At 39.8% G+C, this 19,377-nt stretch overlaps 1 protein-coding gene across 10 annotated transcripts in view; it reads left to right on the plus strand.

The window, feature by feature from the left end:
• Positions 1-18,471, plus strand: part of SH3D19 (SH3 domain containing 19) — a 135,208-nt gene extending 116,737 nt beyond the window's left edge. For 7 of the 10 annotated variants that reach the window (XM_019926572.3, XM_033857298.2, XM_033857296.2 and 4 more), the window contains 8 exons: positions 3,228-3,300; positions 4,591-4,721; positions 6,785-6,840; positions 9,323-9,525; positions 10,000-10,052; positions 12,795-12,981; positions 13,395-13,492; positions 16,919-18,471. In XM_019926572.3, the coding sequence (XP_019782131.1) occupies positions 3,228-3,300; positions 4,591-4,721; positions 6,785-6,840; positions 9,323-9,525; positions 10,000-10,052; positions 12,795-12,981; positions 13,395-13,492; positions 16,919-17,035 (918 nt within the window). In that variant the 3' untranslated portion in view covers positions 17,036-18,471. Of the gene's footprint in view, positions 1-3,227; positions 3,301-4,590; positions 4,722-6,784; positions 6,841-8,779; positions 9,137-9,322; positions 9,526-9,999; positions 10,053-12,794; positions 12,982-13,394; positions 13,493-16,918 lie in introns of those variants that run through there. The other 3 variants (XR_012332140.1, XR_012332141.1, XR_004526733.2) reach the window with 3 other exon arrangements.
• Positions 18,472-19,377: the final 906 nt, after the last annotated feature.

The raw sequence follows: 19,377 nt of genomic DNA on the forward strand, positions 1-19,377 counted from the left end.
AACCAAGTAAAGAACTTCGTTTGTCATTCAGCCTAGTTTTCATAATCTCGTCCAATTCTTTCTTCTTAGAAGGCAGCTTATCATTTGAGGTTTGCTAAGAAACTAAAAATTAGAATTTTGGAGAGCAGCAAAGCTATGTCTTACGCTAGTTGCAGCCGGGATACTGAGATTTCTGACTTGGGTCCACACGGGGAGGGTTCTTCTGTTAACTCATTTTCTCTCTGTTTTGATGTAGCATAACATCTGTCACCGCTCTTCTTCCTCTCTCAGAGCACACTGATGGGTAACCATGGGAGTGGTACTGTCAAAAAGCTCTCCTCGATGAAAATAGAAGCTGAAAAAATTACAAGTTGTTCTTTTATAGAAGCCCACAGTTTTGTCCACTTGAAACATTCATACTCAGGCTTGTGCTGTAGACTGGCAGAGAGGTGGCCACTGAGGGCCGACAGCTGGTGACACTAAAGTGGAGCCTCTCTTAGGCTCTGGGTCATGGCTAACAGGACATTTTTTTTAGAAAAATAAAACTTAACCTATTTGAAAGCTTAGTTGTAAGGTAAATATTTCTAAAAATGTGTTATGCTTCCCCTACCTGAGTCAACAGAAGGCACTGCAGATTATCAGTTGAGGCTGGGCTGTCAGAGCTGGGAGGCGGGGGATCATCACCTCACTTGGTTCTCAGTACAGACGCGGGTTTCAGTTTCTCTCCCACTACCTGAGGCGGTGATTTGACCTCTCTGAACTTCATTTTTTTAATATGTGAAATAATATGTATGGTAATTCCTCACAGAGTTGATTATACAATTGATTTATCATTATGATTCCATTTATATTAAGTCCAGAATTGGTAAATCCAGAAGGTAGATTAGTGGTTGCCCAGGGCGGAGGGGAGGGTGAGTGGGGAGAGACGGCTGATGGGTGGGAGGCTTCCTGAGGGAGTGATAAAAATGTTCTAAAGTTAGATTGTGGTGATGGTCACACAATTCTGTGAATATACTAAACCTAGGTGCACTTTAAATGGGTGAATTTTCTGGTATATGAATTATATCTCAAAGGTGCTTAAAAAATTAAATGAGCTAATTAATGCATATAAGGTGTTTAACACAGTGAGTAGTGCATAGTGGGTGAACAGTGAATATCAGCTTTTTTTTTTTTTTTTTTTTTTTTGGCGGCACTGTGCGGCATATGAGATCTTAGTTCCCCGACCAGGGATAGAACCCGTGCCCCCTGCAGTGGAAGTGCGGAGCCCTAACCACTGGACCACCAGGGAAGTCCTGATGTTAGCTATTCTTTTTACTCATTAGTATTAACCATTATAGCCATACTGTCATACTAGAAAGAGCTTTGAAATATGTTGGATTTTCCTCCCAGATACCCACCCTAATGGTATGGTCTGAGTTGTACAGACCCCTGTGGGCAACCCTGTTCACCTGTGCCTCTCGCCCTTCATCTGCCAGGCCAAGGTGATGAGCAGCATTCCAGGGGTAGCCATGCATGGAAGGCAGAGAAGGGAAACTGGGAGGCCCAGGTTACTATCCCACCTCTTCTACCTTCTCAGGCTTGTGTTTAGATCTTGGTCCATCTGGAGGTTCATGTTTGTGTTTGGTGTGGGGTAGGCCTCTGACTTTACTTTTTCCAGCAGATGGAAAGCCATCTAGCCTAACACCCCTTAGTGAGCGGTCATTCCTTTTTCCACAGATGTAAATCAGAAAAAATGAAAACCACACATACACACATGTAATAAATTGTGTAAATAATAATTTTTAAAGCTCTCTAGGCTTAAAATATCTCACAGTTCCTTTCCACAATCCCTGAAATTCCCATAATGTCCATTTATTTAGGGAAAAGCGCTGAGCATCCTCTAAGAAAATGTCAATGTTGCTTTGGTAAACTAATACACTGAGCTGCCATTAACTGTTCCTCTATTACCATTCAGCTGACATGAGAGAAGACAGCGTGCCTGTGCAGGTGCGTTTTGACTGATTCAGAAAAGAGTCGAGCAAAGGTGCTGCAGGGCAGAAGTGGAAGGAGTGGACCTCGATCCCTGCTGAACATCATGGCCAGGGGATGGGCGAGCCCTGAGGGGACAGGAGCCATTGAAGGAGGGAAGAGAAAAGAAAGGGCACAGGGCTTCCCTGGTGGCGCAGTCGTTGAGAGTCCGCCTGCCGATGCAGGGGACACGGGTTCGTGCCCCGGTCCAGGAAGATCCCACATGCCGTGGAGCGGCTGGGCCTGTGAGCCATGGCCGCTGAGCCTGCGCGTCCAGAGCCTATGCTCCGCAACGGGAGAGGCCACAACAGTGAGAGGCCCGTGTACCGCAAAAAAAAAAAAAAAAAAGAAAGAAAGAAAGGGCACAAAATTTGCCTTCATTTATTCCACAGGTTTGCCAATGTTATAATTTCAAATAATATCCTTCAGTCAGATTTGATGATGATGATGTGGATAAGCCTGTCTCTTCATATAAAGAAACTAAGAATAACAGCTGCCTGTCAATAAGAAATGGTCACTCTTCAAATTCAGCTTCTCCTCTGGCCAGTCTAAGCACTTGGTTAGATGGGTAGAGAATACTGAATTCTCTTTGCTAGTTTACTTAGAATTACTGGTGAATAAACCGTTCAGATTAAATAGGAAATCCAGGCCAGGCATGGGAGGTAGCGTTGGCTTTCAAATTAGAGAAAGCATTCAGTTAAGTGGTAATAAACGAAATGGATTTTAACTTTTTGTGAATTATACTTTTGTGGAAGTCATTAGCTCTTTTCATTACAAAAGACGAGAGCATAAATTGCAGAACTTCTTTCTTTTCCCATCTTAATGAAGAGACTGCTTTTAAGGCTCTGTTCTTAAGGTTTAGTCCTGATCACAGTTTATGGGAAAAGTGACCCTTGAAAGGTAAAAAGGTCAAAAACCACTACTTCAGGATAGAATAGGTACTGCTTTAAAAAAAAAAAAAAAAATTAAGTAATTTCCTTTTGTTTTACTCTCTTGCTTTAAAAAATGCTAAGGGATATTATAATTGAGAGTTATTTCTGTTTTCCTCTGGCAAGGACACATGCCTTTTCAACTTGGTAATGACTCCCTTGTGTGGCTCAACTGTGTGGTTTGCATCTTGCACTCATAATGTAATTGTGTCAAGAGGACCCTAATGAGGAAAAATAAAATGGTCTCAGAGTGAATAATAAATCCAGCGTCCATCCTGCACACTCCATTCACCGCCCTGTTTTCCCCCTAAGGATCCAAGCCACGCTCAGAAGCCTGTTGACAGTGGTGCCCCTCATGCTGTCGTTCTTCATGATTTTCCGGCAGGTAAGGACGTAAGTAATAAAGTGGTAGAACCTTAGGATCTGGGATCAGGCATCCTCCCCAGGTTAACCTCTCAAGGACATCCTTCTCATTTTCTGCACCAGCAGAGCCCTGGACTGGAGAGGTCATCTCATCCATCACCCCACCTTCAGGAAAAGTCAGTTGTACTGAGGCATTCCAGAAAGCTTAGCTGTAATAGCTTTGCCTTTGAAACTCCCTGTGACAGAGAGAGGAGGAGTGTTTCCCTTACAAATGAACAATTAGCAAATCGCCTACCAGTTGCAAACTTTTTCACTCTTTCAAAATGGGGTACCAAATACCAGTTATAATGAAATTAATTTGAATTTAATAAGTGGAGTTCTTTTCTCCTAAGGGTTGTAAAACCAACACACATAGCTCAGCTATTACTTATGAAATGAGTATAAAATAAAAAATAGGGACTTCCCTGGTGGCGCAGTGGTTAAGAATCTGCCTGCCAATGCAGGGGACACGGGTTCAATCCCTGGTCCGGGAAGATCCCACATGCCACGGAGCAACTAAGCCCATGTGCCACAACTACTGAGCCCACGTGCTGCAACTACTGAAGCCCATGCGCCTAGAGCCCGTGCACTGCAACAAAGAGTAGCCCCCCCAGCCACAACTAGAGAAAGCCCGCATGCAGCAACGAAGACCCAGCACAGCCAAAAATAAATAAATATAAATAAATAAATAAATAATATAAATTTTTGTAATCAATTTTTAAGTACCTTTTATATCCAAGGCTACAAATAAAATAAATTCCTGATTTATTTATAACCTGTTTTTTGTCCACTTGGTAGACTGATTTTTATTTCACTGTGAGTAAATTTATTTGCAAAAGAGCTGTAGGACTCCCTTAGTTAATATTTTGAGATTGAAATGATTTTTAAGCGTGGTTGAGAATAATATGAATATTATACCATGTCTATAAAACTCTTTTCATTGTTAAAATATGTATTCAGCAGAGGGTTTATATTGACACAGGAAGAATCCTTGGCCAGCACAATGTTTTGTGTGTGTGTGTGTGTGTGTGTGTGTGTTTTAACCATTTCCTATCAATCAGTGCCTGGTAAATATATCTAATTTGATCTTAAAAGAGGAGGCTCATAACAACGATATCCAGGAAAAAATAATATATTTTTAAAGTCAATTTGATTAGTATAACCTGTTCTCAGAATCAGTAGAACATACTGCCTCGGTGGACAGAACTAAATGCTACTTTAATCAGATCTCCAAGCAGGGTAATTCATCATACATAATTATTTTATGTTACAGAGCAAGTTGATGATTTGAACCTCACTTCAGGAGAAATTGTTTATCTTCTGGAAAAAATAGGTACAGATTGGTACAGGGGGAAATGTAGAAACCAGACTGGTGTATTTCCTGCCACCTACGTCAAAGTGATTGTAAGTAGATTGTGCTTGTTTAAATTGGTCATATATTCAGTGAATTCCGTGTTATTTGCAGTTTGAAAAAAAAATAACCAGAAGCCTAGATTCTTGGGTTCTGGTTCTCTCTCTTCCATTAATTCATTTGGTGTTTGAAAAATTCAGAAATAAAGGTTTGTTCAATTAGATACTAGTTAATTATTCATATATTATGGAGTATTAGCACTTAATGCTTAAATGCTATCTGAAATCCTAAGGTGAAAAACTACAGGTCCACTGGTGAATCAGCTATTCTTGGAGGGTTGATAAGCACTTGAGGGTATATGTTAATTCTTTGCAACATTCAGCAAACAAGAATTAAATGAGGGGCTTCCCTGGTGGCACAGTGGTTGAGAGTCCGCCTGCCGATGCAGGGCACACGGGTTCGTGCCCCGGTCTGGGAAGATCCCACATGCCGCGGAAAGGCTAGGCCCATGAGCCATGGCCGCTGAGCCTGCGGGTCCGGAGCCTGTGCTCCGCAACGGGAGAGGCCACAACAGTGAGAGGCCTGCGTACCGCAAAAAAAAAAAAAAAAAAAAAAGAATTAAATGATACTGGATTGTCCTGAAGGAATGTTTGTTCTCTGAGGTTATGGTACCACTTCTCCTTTTCTTTGGAGTACATTTCGTTACTGGTTTCTTTCATCCTTTCCATTCCCATTTATTTCAACCTTTAAAAAAATAGATTTGGGAATACCAAAGTACTTTCATTGGAGGTAATGGTCCATTAATGATTTTTCACATAATAATTCCAAATCTGACTGGGAAACATATATTAAAGTGTCCGAATTTTATACACCCTCAAAGCCTAACTTGTGTAAGTAGAGCCCTGAGTGCTAAGCCCGGGTGGCTGAGAAACATGGGGGTGAAATCAGACTGCCACTTGAACGTTTATATCAGTAGGAAGAGAATGACTCAGTCTCTAATATAACTTATTGATACTGGAACATATCAATAAACCTGGCTTAAATAGTTGAGCATTAACTGCTTGGCGGGGTGGGGGTAAGAAAATGATTTTCCATTACATCAGAAACTTAGCAAACAAATATAACAGAAAACCTGTATTTTTCAAGTATGAATGAGGTTGAGTCTCTTGAATTACGAAATGTGGGTCTTAAAAATTGTCTGGTATATAAAAATACCCTGATTCTTTGGAGAAATCCAACCACATTCTCTAAATTAATATTAAAGAGTAATGTTAGTTTTAGCACTCTTCCTCATTTTTCTTCTGCCCAATGTAGCAGTACTTTAAAAAGCACAATTACCACACTGAAATCAATCATACTGAATTTGCCAGATTATTGGTGTAAGTGTTATTTCTAAGCCTACAAGTTTAAAAAATTGTTTTAAGACTTCGAACTTTTGAAATTCATTAAGAAGGGCACTGATTTATTTAATGTAAACCTCAAAGCCTTAAGTAGTTTTCAGACTTATAGTGCATTATGGTCAAATATTTCATCACAACCCAGTTCTCTGGAGCCTTGTAGATGAGTTATTATATAAAGTGCTCGCCTCTTAGTAGATGCTCACTGAGTACTAAGTCCTCTCTTCCTTCCCTACTCACGTTGAAGGGGAAAAAGTGTTCCAGGGTTATGAAAATGGAGAGAATCCACAAGTTTGATTAAAAGATTTTATTTTAGGGTCATGAAAGTATTGCAGAGTTCTACCAACAGTTTGAATAGGTGTCTATGTAGTGCCTGATGCCTAGTTTCTATCCTAAGCCCTCCTCACCTGAAGTTTTCAACTTAGGGGATAAGGGGTAGAGTATACTCAGTCAGGGGTAGAACGACATTAATGTGCTTATTCCAGCAAATAAGAGGATTGATTGGTTATTCAAGGAAGGCTACATCACAAGTTACGCATATTTTTAAAAACCCAAATTCTGGATTTCATACCTTTGTAGCACCTGTGGTACATTTCGTCGGTTTAACACCTAGCTAAACTGGCTAACTTCAGTCATGAATTTGCTAATTACTTAGCTTAAATTTATCTTATTAAAATCTGAAAGAATACAGCTGTTGTCTTGATTTTTGTCTTTACTAGACTGATGTTCCAGGAGGAAATGGGAAAAGGGAATCCGTCACATCTCATTGTGTTAAGTAAGTTTTACTTGTGTTGTTTTGCACAAGATACAAAGGATGGTGAGCATTTATGTCATACAGAATAAACACTTCAGATGTATGATTATTCAGATTCTCAATGTGTCTTTTTAATTATGAGGAAAACTACTTGTTTAAAAATTCTGGTGAAATTGCAACATGCTGATAGAAGCAACTCCCCATATCAATACAGGCCATATAGACAGGCACAAACAGTCTATCCCGGTGTGTCCCACAGCCTGGCCTCACCCAAGCAGAGAGGTTTCATCATCCAGGGCATTTTGTGTTGCTTCTGCTGTTTATCTACCAACAGATTTCTAGAAGGTTCAAATATTTTTGTCATAGTGTTAGGGAACCGCTGACCGAAACCACCCACCTTGGCTAGGCACGATGGTAACCACTTCTACGAGCTGTCTCACAACAGGAGGTCCTGATAAGGAACTTGCTGCTAACCAGGAGAATTCAGGAGGGGCTGAAAAGAGGGAAGAGATACCAGCCCATAATATGTCTTGTAAAACTAACTAGAAGAATTCAGGAGGGGCCAAAGGGAGGGAGGATACACTAGCCCATAATATTGTCCTACCAAAGTCCCAGAATCCTTCACACTGGAATGGTGCGCTGAGGATGGGCGCACCACCAGGAAGGACCCTCAGTCAGACTAAATATGGGCCAACCAAGATGACTGGGAAGAGACAACCCGGAAACTAACCCCATTGCCATAAAACCTGAGACTGCGAGCCACGTGGCAGGGCAGTTCTCCTGGGGTCTCTTACCCCACTGCTCTCCACCCAGGCGCCCCTTCCCAATAAAGTCTTTTGCTTTGTCAGTACGTGTGTCTCCTCGGACAATTCATTTCTGAGTGTTAGACAAGAGCCCACTCTTAGGCCCTGGAAGGGGTCCCCCCGCTTCCTGCAACAATAGAAAATATTTAAACCTGATAGAGGGACTTCCCTTGTGGTCCAGTAGCTAAGACTCCATGCTCCCAATGCAGGGGGCTCGGGGTCAATCCCTGGTCAGGGAACTAGATCCACATTCCGCAACTAAGAGTTCACATGCCGCAACTAAAAGATCCCGCATGCTACAACGAAGATCCCACATGCCACGACTAAGACCCGGTGCAGCCAAATAAATAAATATATATATTTTTAATGAACAAAAAAGTAAACCTAACAGAAATATGAACCCTACAAAAACTGCTAGGCATTTTGTATTGTTTTGTTTTTGTTTTTGAAAGTAAAGGAAGAGTTAATTTGGAGGGGTCGTCTTTATGTTTGAAGACCTTTCCGTGAATTTATGTACCCTTTTCTGCATCACTGTAACTCCTTTGTGATTTAAAACATTGCCACAATGCAACTTTATATTCCAGTTAAATGAGCAAATTAATAGAATTCAGTACCTGCTGAAGACTGTAAACCTGTCTTTGAATCGGTCAGACATAAGAAGATATGCTCCCTGAGGACTTCAGAAAATAAATGCAAAGGTTATCACAAATAAGAAAACTTCTGATGCCACAATAGTTTAATTCTGTTTCAGGTTCAGTTTTTCTCCTATTTTTAAGCAGTGTTTACTGTGTCAGCAGGTTGAATTTAAAGTGGGCTTTCATGGCTGTTGATGCATTGACCTGACTTAAATCAGACTTAGATTGGAGCGAGTACCCACCTATTCTCTTCAGGCAATTGTATCTCCTTAGTCATAGCTGTTGAAACTTCCTTTCTAAAGCCTCAAATCAAAAGTTTGGGAATCAGTCATGTCTTCTAGGGACACAATTTCATCTCTGTTTTTATCTTATTTTCAGTCAAAATTGTAGATCATTCTAATTCTCAGAAATGAAGCCTTTTTAAAGGAGATACAAACATAATTTTTAAAACAACAGTGTAAGATATAAGATTAAATGTTATAAGATAATAAGCCGAGTTTCTGTTTTCTTCGAACCTTCTAGTTTTGAAGGCCATTCATCTATATACACAACTCACTGATTCAGCATACATTGAGCATCTACCCTGCCCAGCTGGTGCCCATTGCATTTCTGCCATGGAAGTTTGATGTCTTGCCCTGAGATTCTCAGGGTTAACACTCCTAAACTCAGTGCATTTATGACTGAGAGGGTTCAGACTTGGCCCTGGATTACTATGGCCCAAGGATACAAAGACAAGGAGACTGGGGAGATTCTGTCATGAAGAAAAGGTGATCAAAAGATGTGCAACATTAACCAACCACCAGCTGCTTATCAGGGATTCTGCCTGTACTTGTGACCTTGACTTTAGCCTTTCTGAGTGAATAGGTTCATATCTAAAAAGTAAGGACTATCATTTAGAAATATAGCTTATTCTTTTTCATGGAAAATTTTAAACTATGCCTAGTATACCTTGTTCCACAGTAAACACAGAATAAATATTTATTGAAAGACTAAATGAAGGTTTTAAAGCATTCTGAAAGTTAGTACTCTCTAGTTTAACCCACAAATGTGGTCTTCTTTCTTCAGAGGCCCAAGATGTGTTGCTCGATTTGAGTATATTGGAGACCAGAAGGATGAGTTAAGTTTCTCAGAGGGAGAAATTATTATTCTTAAAGAGTATGTGAATGACGAGTGGGCGAGAGGAGAACTTCGAGAGAGATCTGGGATCTTCCCCCTTAACTTTGTGGAACTCATTGAGGATCATCCCACCTCTGGTACAAATGTTTTAAGTGAGTACAGAGAATATGGTTTTTTATTATGTCCTATCCTAATTCAAATAAACCAGATAATAGGTTAATTCTTAAGTTGCATAATAATCTACATTGCCATATTTTTTAAGGTAGAAGGAAAAATGATTTTTAAATGGTCAACATCATTATTGGGATAGTCATTGTTGTGGCAGTCTCTCAAAGAGCTGGCTTTGGTGTTTTAGGTAGTTAGTGGTGGCTTCATATTAGAAATGGCAGAAAAAAAAATCACTGACTTTCAAACAGAAATGGCCTATAGAATATAACTAATGTGTATCCTCCTTCACCTTACAGTAAAGGAAACAAATCTGGAGAGGGTAGTGCTGGGCAAAGTTATACAGCCAGTACATGAAGAGACTGATCTGGAATCCCAGACTTTTCACTCTCCCCCCAAAGTTTTTCTCCAATACTATATGGTCTTTACAGCTGAAGTTTTGACATTTTTTTAAAATACAGGCACAAAGGTACCACTGAAAACCAAAAAAGAAGATTCTGGTGCAAATTATCAGGTAGGCTGCTTGAATAGATAACTGTAGTGAAAGCCAAGTTTTATCTCTGGGAGGACTATTAAAATCATAATTATCAAAAGAAAATGTTATAAATCATTTTTTGTGTTTTTTTTAAAATTTATTTATTTATTCATTTTTGGCAGTGTTGGGTCTTCGTTGTTGTGTGCGGGCTTTCTCTAGTTGCAGAGAGCGGGGGCTACTCTTCATTGCAGTGTGTGGGCTTCTCATTGCAGTGTCTTCTCTTGTTGCGGAGCACAGGCTCTAGGCACTCTGGCTTCAGTAGTTGTGGCACGCGGGCTCAGTAGTTGTGGCTCGTGGGCTCTAGAGTGCAGGCTCAGTAGTTGTGGTGCACGGGCCTAGTTGCTCTGCGGCATGTGGGATCTTCCCGGACCAGAGCTTGAACCCATATCCCCTGCATTGGCAGGTGGACTCTTAACCACTGCACCACCAGGGAAGCCCTGTAAGTCATTTTTTAATTCATGTAGCAAATATTTGAAGTAAACAGATGATTAATATCTTTATTGCATATAGAGCTCGTACAAATGAGTTAGAAAGACATGCGAACCCTGATAAAAAACAAGGAGAGATATTATTAGAATATTCATGAAAGAGATATTATAAGTGGCTGATATTAAAAAAGTATTTAACCTTATAGTAATCAAAGAAATGCCTTGTAAAGAGACAATAAAATACCATTTAACGTATCTAATGAAGATTCAATACAACTCAACAGTAAATAATTATAAGTATGTGAATGTTAAAACAGAGAAAGTGCAGATTATTGTTATCATTATTTTTATTTCTCACCCTAAGAAAAGGATGAAAAATGAGACAAGGTTTTAGTCACAAAGATGGTCATGGTGGTGTTATTGTAACAAGAAAAAATTGGAAATAACCTAAATATGGTCATTATCGGGAGAATGTTCTGAGGACATTAAAAACTAGATTTGTAAAGTAAATGGCATGGGAGGAAAACATGTATTATAGGGAAGTTGAATATATAGCATAAAAAGACTATGAGGAAATGTGTTTGTTACCATTCAGTTGCCCTTAGGTAGTGAGATTATAGGTGGTTGGGTGTTCTTCCCATTCTTCATATATTTCCGAACTGCCAAGTGTTTAGGAGCATTTGTATTATTTTATAATGGGAGAGAGAAAAAAATGGATTAAAATTTTTACACTGTATAACATGGCTTCAGAAGTGTTTAAACTGAATAGGAATGTGGGTGACTTCCCATTGTTTTTTGTGACATTATTTTAGAAGAGTGAGCTTGATGGGGTCATTGTTTGTCAAAAATGTCAGTGGTGATTAGGCTGTGTGTCTCTCAATTCTTTCATCTTCCCCCCACTGCTAAAGTCAAACAGGAAAGAAAGGGACTACAGTTCTCCAAAAGGAAATGTTCACATGGTTCCCTGTATTTCTTGGGAGTGACAAGTACCGTTCTTTAGGGTTGGTTACCCAAGTACAGGAACAAAACGGTAGGGTTAGGGTTTTTTGTTTAATTTTTTGTTTTTCTTTCAAGCCATCAGTTGATGAGAACTTAAGATGTACCAGGCACTGTGCTAAGCATTCTACACGCATTACCTCATTTGATCCCCAAAGCAACTCTAAGATGAAGCTGAGGCTCAGAGTAGAGAAGCTTCTTGCCCAGTGTCAGCGAGGAGGTGGCAGAGCTGACTGGCGGGCTCCAAGCCTTTGCTCTTAGTGTTATCCTTGCCTCTCGCTTGGGCTTCTTGAACATAGGGCTCCCATCGTGACTTGGCAGTGATGCCTCTTCTCAGGGCAGAACCTTCTTCTGATGTGTTTGCAGTAAAAGCATTACTGTTGGAGCATTCCCCCACACTAGCCCACCATATCTGGGTGATTATCCTGCCAGCCTTGGAGCTAACTGCGTCATAAAGTTAAAAGTGTGGGGACTTCCCTGGTGGCACAGTGGTTAAGAATCCGCCTGCCAATGCAGGGGACACAGGTTCAATCCCTGGTCTAGGAAGATCCCACATGCTGTGGAGCAACTAAGCCCATGCACCGCAACTACTGAAGCCCGCGTGCTCTAGGGCCCGCATGCTGCAACTACTGAAGCCTGAGCGCCTAGAGCCCATGTGCTGCAACAAGAGAAGCTACCGCAGTGAGAAGCCCGTGCACTGCAACGAAGAGTAGCCCCTGCTCACTGCAACTAGAGAAAGCCCGCATGCAGCAACGAAGATCCAATGCAGCCAAAAAAAAAAAAAAAAAATTAAAAGTGTGAACTAATGAAGTCCTGTGCCATGGAATCTGACAGCCTCTGAAACATGTAGAGACCTGGGAATTAACAGACTGCCCATTCTGATCCTTCCTAATTTAGATAAAGAAGAACCTCACTGAAAATTATATGCTTTGCCAGAATGTTTTCATAGTGTCATAAATACTATACACAAATATTGCAAGCTTTTATCTAATTTTAGTGTAACTGTCATAGATAATAATTAGAAAAAATTTTTGCTTAAGCATTATATAGCCCTTTAAAGCAGAAAGTCACAAATTTTATCACGTCTGTCATTTAGAATTCTATTTTAAGAAAAAGTTATTGGAAACTTTTATTTCTGAAACTCAATAGTGACATAAGGTATTGAGTGATTTAAAGTGGCCTTCAGGCGTTGAAATCTTATGACCCCTTAGCTTTTTTTCCACCACTTTTTAAGCTTTGTAGAAATTACTCTCAAACAAAATCTCACATTTCTTACCAAACTTCTGATTTGAAACAGGAGAACAGTCTTTCTGCAGAATGGTGCGAAGCTCTTCACAGTTTCACAGCGGAGACCAGTGACGACTTGTCCTTCAAGAGAGGAGACCAGATCCTGATCATGGAACGTGTGGACTCCGACTGGTACAAGGGCAGACTGCGCGACAGGGAGGGCATCTTCCCCGCAGTCTTCGTGCGGCCCTGCCCAGGTGCGACAGCTGCAAGGAAGGCTCTTACCCTCTAAGGGAAGTGTGAGGCCTTTGAAATGATACATATTCCGTTTCCCTCTGGCCATGTTCAATTTAAGTTGTTTGCCTACATTTGCAAGTTGATTCATAAAGTCATGCAAACTTTCTTCATATAATTTATTGAAGTTATGGGGAAAAGAGATTTTAAAATGCCTTCAATTAATAATGGCTAATTTTGTCTCCTAAATGTTAATATATTTTGTATAATTTTTTTCCTGCTAAGACAGCATCCTTCATCTTGTTGCAAGTTAGGTAAATTCAAAATTAATTGGAAGTATTATGTCCTGGGAATGACAAGGGGGTTTCTTAAAATGTTCGACTTGTGTTTTAGTCCAATGTCTTTCTATATATTTGAATTTTTGGTGTCTTCACAGCTGAGGCTAAAAGTACGGCTGCTTTAGCACTGAAGGGGAGGAAGGCCAAAGCCTTGTATGATTTCCATGGGGAGAATGAAGATGAGCTTTCCTTCAAGGTCAGAATGTGTATCTTTTTGTAATTGCATTAAGCAGCTATAAATTTTGAAATGTCTTCCACTGAAGGGTGGAACATTTGGGTGGAGTACTGATCATTAGTCAAGAATGAACAGAGCTTCCCTGGTGGCGCAGTGGTTGAGAGTCCGCCTGCCGATGCAGGGGACACGGGTTCGTGCCCCGGTCCGGGAAGATCCCACATGCCGCGGAGCGGCTGGGCCCGTGAGCCATGGCCGCCGAGCTAGTGCGTCCAGAGCCTGTGCTCCACAACAGGAGAGGCCACAACAGTGAGATGCCCGCATACCGCAAAAAAAAAAAATGAACAGATCTCAGACCCTCATTCTAAAGGATGAGATTAGAGAAAGTGAATAGGGCAAATGTAAATTATCAGCAAGGAATTTAGGTACTTAAAGAAAGCCTGATTGATATCCATAGCACCACAGTCGCCTACCAAATTCCTTATTCCTTAGCCTTATAACACGTCTCACTAATGTTGGAGGTTTCATTGGTAGCCCTAGTAAAGGATGATCCTCTACATGGCCCTTGCAGCCTTCATGTCTCTGAAACCAGCGGAGAAATCAGGTGGCAACCACTACAGCTGGCCTCTGCAGCAGTGCCTCATAAGACACCGGAGTCTTGTCCACAAAGACACTGACTAGACTTTAGGGAAATGATCCCAAAAGGTTAAGGTATTTTGCACAAGTTTTTTTTTAGAAGCCTAAAATCTAATCTTAATCTTACTTCATCAAGGAAGTACCTTTTATTTTTTTAAAGTAAAAAGAATACTTCCATGATCCTGTTTCCGCAGTCCACAGTTCGACGGTGGTCAGAGGAAAGCACCCAGGGTAGTACTTTGGGATTGGGCCAGAGGAAGGAGGGTGGCTTTAGTAAGTCATTGCTGTCAGAAGAGCCTGTCTCAGACAGTGGGAAATTCTCCATTATCGGAGATGCTCAGAGGCAGGGGTGCCATAGAAGGAATTAAAGCATCCAGGAGTGATTGGACAAGATGAGACTTAAGACAGAGGGTACCCAAACAAGGTTTTCATCTGTCTACAACAAAATGAGGAAAACAGTGATACTGGGTATGTGCAGGCTTTAGGGGAGCCATGGAGAAGGGGAGGCATGCCTAGATATATAAGGTTGCTAACTTTTCTATTTTGTGATGGAGTTTTACTTTATTCTGAGAATTTCTTCCTTTTCATATTAAAATGTCATTTCTATTATAAAATATTATTAGTAAATGTATAGATTTCTTATGCAAAATTATAATTGGTAACCCTATATCAGTTTTTCTTTTTAATTTATTGGTCCAAATGTTTAGAAACTGTTGCCCTAGTCCTTTTCAATCTTGAGAGTCAGTGGCTCAAAATTAATTCCTTTTATCTTTACATAAAATGTTACTGCAAGTGAACACTCTGGATTCAGACTTTTGGGATATTATTTTGGCCTTCATTTAGGTTATGTCAATGTAACAGAATTCACAGTATCATCCAGAAGATAGGTTGTCTTCATTTTACAAATGCCTGGCTGTAAGCAAGACAGTTCTAGAGATTTTTAGTTAAGGGATTCTGCACCACTTTCAGAGTTGTTGATCATTAATATTTTATTAAATATCCACAGAATATTAGTAAATAAAACTTTTTAAAATTGTCCTAGCCCTCAGAAAACTGACATAGTATGTATGTATGGACCAGAGCTAAGAAAAATAATTTTAGTCAGTGATTATGTTATAGTTTAGGAAGTGGAAGGAACTTACTTGTTAGTCAGTGATTATGTTATAGTTTAGGAAATGGAAGGAACTTACTTGTAACAGAACCTTTGAATGCCAGAATTTTTACAGATTTTAGCAAGGTAAATTAATGACATGGGATAGTCAGCATTTTCCCTTAAGAAAGGCCTTAAATCAAACCTGTTTTCCAAAGGGCAATGTCCTAGGGCTACAAATAAATCCATTTAGCCTGATAAAGATATTCTTAAAAGTAGCCAGGGTCATCTTGGACCATTATAGAATCCTAAACCCAGATTCTAAGCAACAGTTAGAAACCATAAAGAACAAAATAGTTCCAGGAGATAACAGAAGACATAATTTTTGAAATTGAGGAATTATAATTCATACACGAATAAGATACACAACCCTTTTGACTAACCTGATGAGGATAAATCATGTGCTGAGTCAGGGTGAAGCTCTTTAAGACAGGAAAGAATGCAAATTTGATATTGAGGCCGTGGAGGAATGGAATAAACCAAATGGTAGAGGAGAATACCATATGTGGAAGAATATAGAGGACAAAGCGCTCAGGATGTTGAGAAAAGGCAATTGCAGTAAAAACCTTTCTAAGTAAAAAGGTCTACTATAAAACGTGGTGACCTCATGCCTAATAGCAATACAGGCCCTGGAATCACACTAGGTTTGAATTCTGTCTCTACCACTAACTAGACATGCAACACTGAGCAAGTCACGTAATCTGACCTTCAGTTTCCTTTTCTTTAAAATAAGGAAATCTATAAAAATATTTCTCAAAAATGGGGATAATAATAGTACCCACTTCTAGGACTGTGTTGTTGTTTAAATGAATTAATTTCCACTATTCTTAGTTTGTTAAAAAATAAAAATAGGGCTTCCCTGGTGGCGCAGAGTCTGCCTGCCAATGCAGGGGACACGGGTTTGTGCCCCGGTCCGGGAAGATCCCACATGCCGCAGAGCGGCTAGGCCCGTAAGCCATGGCCGCTGAGCCTGTGCGTCCGGAGCCTGTGCTCCCCAACAGGAGGCCGCAATGGTGAGAGGCCTGCGTACCACAAAAAAAAAAAAATAATAAAATAAAATAAAATAAATGAGTTAATTCCCATGAAGTACATAGAAGAGGGCAAGGCATACAGTAAACATATGGCTCACTCTCTCATCTTCAGATCTTTGCTTAAGTGTCACCTGGCTGCCCTAAAGAGATGGCAGCCCACACTTTCTGTCCTCCTCTGTTGGCTTATTCATCTCCCAACTCTAGAATAAGGTCTTTACTCTTTGCTGTATCCACAGTGCCCAGAATAGTGTCTGACACACAGTGGGTACTCAATAAATAATTGTTAGATGGGGAAAAAAAATTTTATATATATGATAGCTGGTATTTTTATTTATTAAAGAAGAATTTTAGATTAAGAGTGGTGAATTTGGGGGGCACAAAAATACAACCAGGAAAATAAAAGTGCAACAAGGGTGACAATGGCAAAGGAATGCGCTTTGACGAAAAGAGCATACAAGCTAATGGCATCATTAGGGTTAGATCATCTTTGTGGTACATTGTTTAATCCTCTTGGCAAATCAAGATAAATGAGTTATATAAAGAGGAGATGTACATGCCTCTCCAGGTGGGCTGCTTACCATGCTTATCCTCAATAGAAACTAATCATTATTTTCAATTCCTGTCTTCTTACAGGCTGGAGACATAATAACAGAGCTGGAATCTGTAGATGATGACTGGATGAGTGGAGAATTGATGGGAAAATCTGGAATATTTCCCAAAACCTACATTCAGTTTTTACAAGTCGGCTAAAGGTGAAGCTTGACTGTGTTCCTTGGCACAAGAACTCACTTGAACTATCACTTTGACTATCAGATATGTTTTTGCACTATTTTTTTAAACTGAAAGAAATATCTATGCTGTACATGGTATATTAGAACTTTCTGAAAGCAGAAAACATCTGATTTTGTAGTTAGCTTTCATTCACAGTAGAAACGTGCACACGGAAACCCATGAGCACATTTCTACCAAGGAGGACATCAAGCAGGATTAGCAAGGCAGGCAGACCCTTCCCCCGGGAAAGTGTCTGGTGACAGGGCAGCATGAGGACACTTAGAAGCAGAAGTTGCACTTGGACCTCTGTGTTCATCAGCACAAGTAAATTAACCTGCTTCTTCATTTTCTACTTTAGTTTTAAAAGAGGATATTTGTTATTCTACATGCTGTAACTATCAGGCCATGGTTGGTAACCTAAATTTCATCACTGATATTCAAATTAATTCTAACAGCTTGAGCACATTATCCTTATTACTGGAGCAAAGCCTTGCTCCAGGAAAGGGTAGTTCATTGACTAGTGGGAGCCTTTGTGAGCACATGGTGAATCAGCTCACAGTCACCACATGCGCCTGTGGTAGCAGGTGTTTCCCCTTTGTCCCAGTGTTTGAAAGGTGTTGAAATTTGATGTATCTTAGTCAAAAGAACCAAAACCATCCTGAAATGCCTTGCTAATACAACTAACCCTTCCACATACCTACAGTACTTAATTTCTTTCCTCTGTGTATACTTTATGTTAACAGGGTTATTATAAGCACATTTTCTGAATCTGCAATCATTCTTTTGACAATTACTGGTACCCAAAGAAAAATTCATTTTCTTTGAGTTACCCCAGTAATATATAAAACTATGTCTTGTTATAGTGGTACATTATGAATCACATATATCTCAGAATACAGAGCAACTGTTAAGATGGAAAACAATGCCAAACCCCCAGCTCATTCTTCCAAGTATAATCAGAGCGAAAAATAATTTGAGAATCTGAAGGCTGATACTTTGGGGGTTGTTTTCTTTTTTCTCCAGCTCTTCCCTGCACAGTTATTAGAGTAAATAAAAAACCACTTTCCTGCTATCCATTGTTATGCATTCCAGGCTTAAGATAAAAGTGGTTCCTTGCAACACTGAATCAATTACAGTTTATGGGCTAAAGCCAAATAGGTCGAAGACAATCTTCCGAATAGATCAATGGAACAGAACTTCATTGAAAATGTAAAACACTTTCCCAACTATGTTCATAACTTTCTTCTATTTTTGAGAAGAGTTTCATATGCTGGGCCACTTTTTAGCTTTTGTTTTTGTTTCCACTGTCTGAATTCAAAGTTAGGCAGTAAGTGGTGAAACCATCATGTGAACACCATGTGGGGTTCTGTAAGGGAGGAGATATTTACTCTTTTATTAAAGCTCATTTCCCAGTATATGGTTAAAATTGATTTTGGAATATGGGGGCTGTTTGTTCTACATGTTTTGGGTAAAGAGGACAGTATAAAGAAAACTGGTCAAATTTCACTCAAGTTATTTCATAAGAAATGGATGACTTAAAGCATATTATCCCAACTAAATTCCTATTTGCAGCAAGCTTGTACAGCAGCAGGAAAGAGAGAAGTGGGGGGGTAGTGTCTGGGATAGGACATGAGGTATATTTCTTTGCCTGTGTAATTTTAACATCTTATATCAAAGATCATGAAAACCTAGCTTTACTGGAGAAAAATATTCCTTTTAAATTTTGGCCTCTGTCAGCAGAATGATAAGTGCAATAGTTGTAAATCTACTTGACACTATAATAAACCGAACTGAACTTTTCAAAGTCCTTTTCTCATACATATTAGACTGAGGTTTTTGAGAACAGAGTTGGTATCTTATAGCTCCAGCCCTTTGCACCATATAGGCTCAATAGAGGGTTTTTGGTTGGTTGATTGTTTGGCTGGCTGGTTGGACAACTTTCACATAATAGTGATACTATCTTGGATCCAATATGCTCCAATATCTTTCCTCTTTATTGACAAAAATCTTTATTGACAAAAATCTTTATTGAAACAAAATTTGCAGTTTTATGTCTTCCATTCCATCATGCTACATTTTTTGCTTGCCATTTATTACCTACTCAACTGACAAGAAGTAAAAATGTAGCATGGTGTAGGTTTTTCATAGGTGCTTTTTTTTTAATTAATTTATTTAATTTATTTTATTTTTGGCTGCGTTGGGTCTTTGTTGCTGTGCACGAGCTTTCTCTAGTTCCAGCGAGCAGGGGCTACTCTTCGTTGTGGTGCCCGGGCTTCTCATTGTGGTGGCTTCTCTTGTTGCAGAGCACGGGCTCTAGGTGC

The sequence above is a fragment of the Tursiops truncatus genome, chromosome 5 (assembly GCF_011762595.2).
Source record: "Tursiops truncatus isolate mTurTru1 chromosome 5, mTurTru1.mat.Y, whole genome shotgun sequence".
In the NCBI taxonomy this organism is placed as follows: Eukaryota; Metazoa; Chordata; class Mammalia; order Artiodactyla; family Delphinidae; genus Tursiops; species Tursiops truncatus.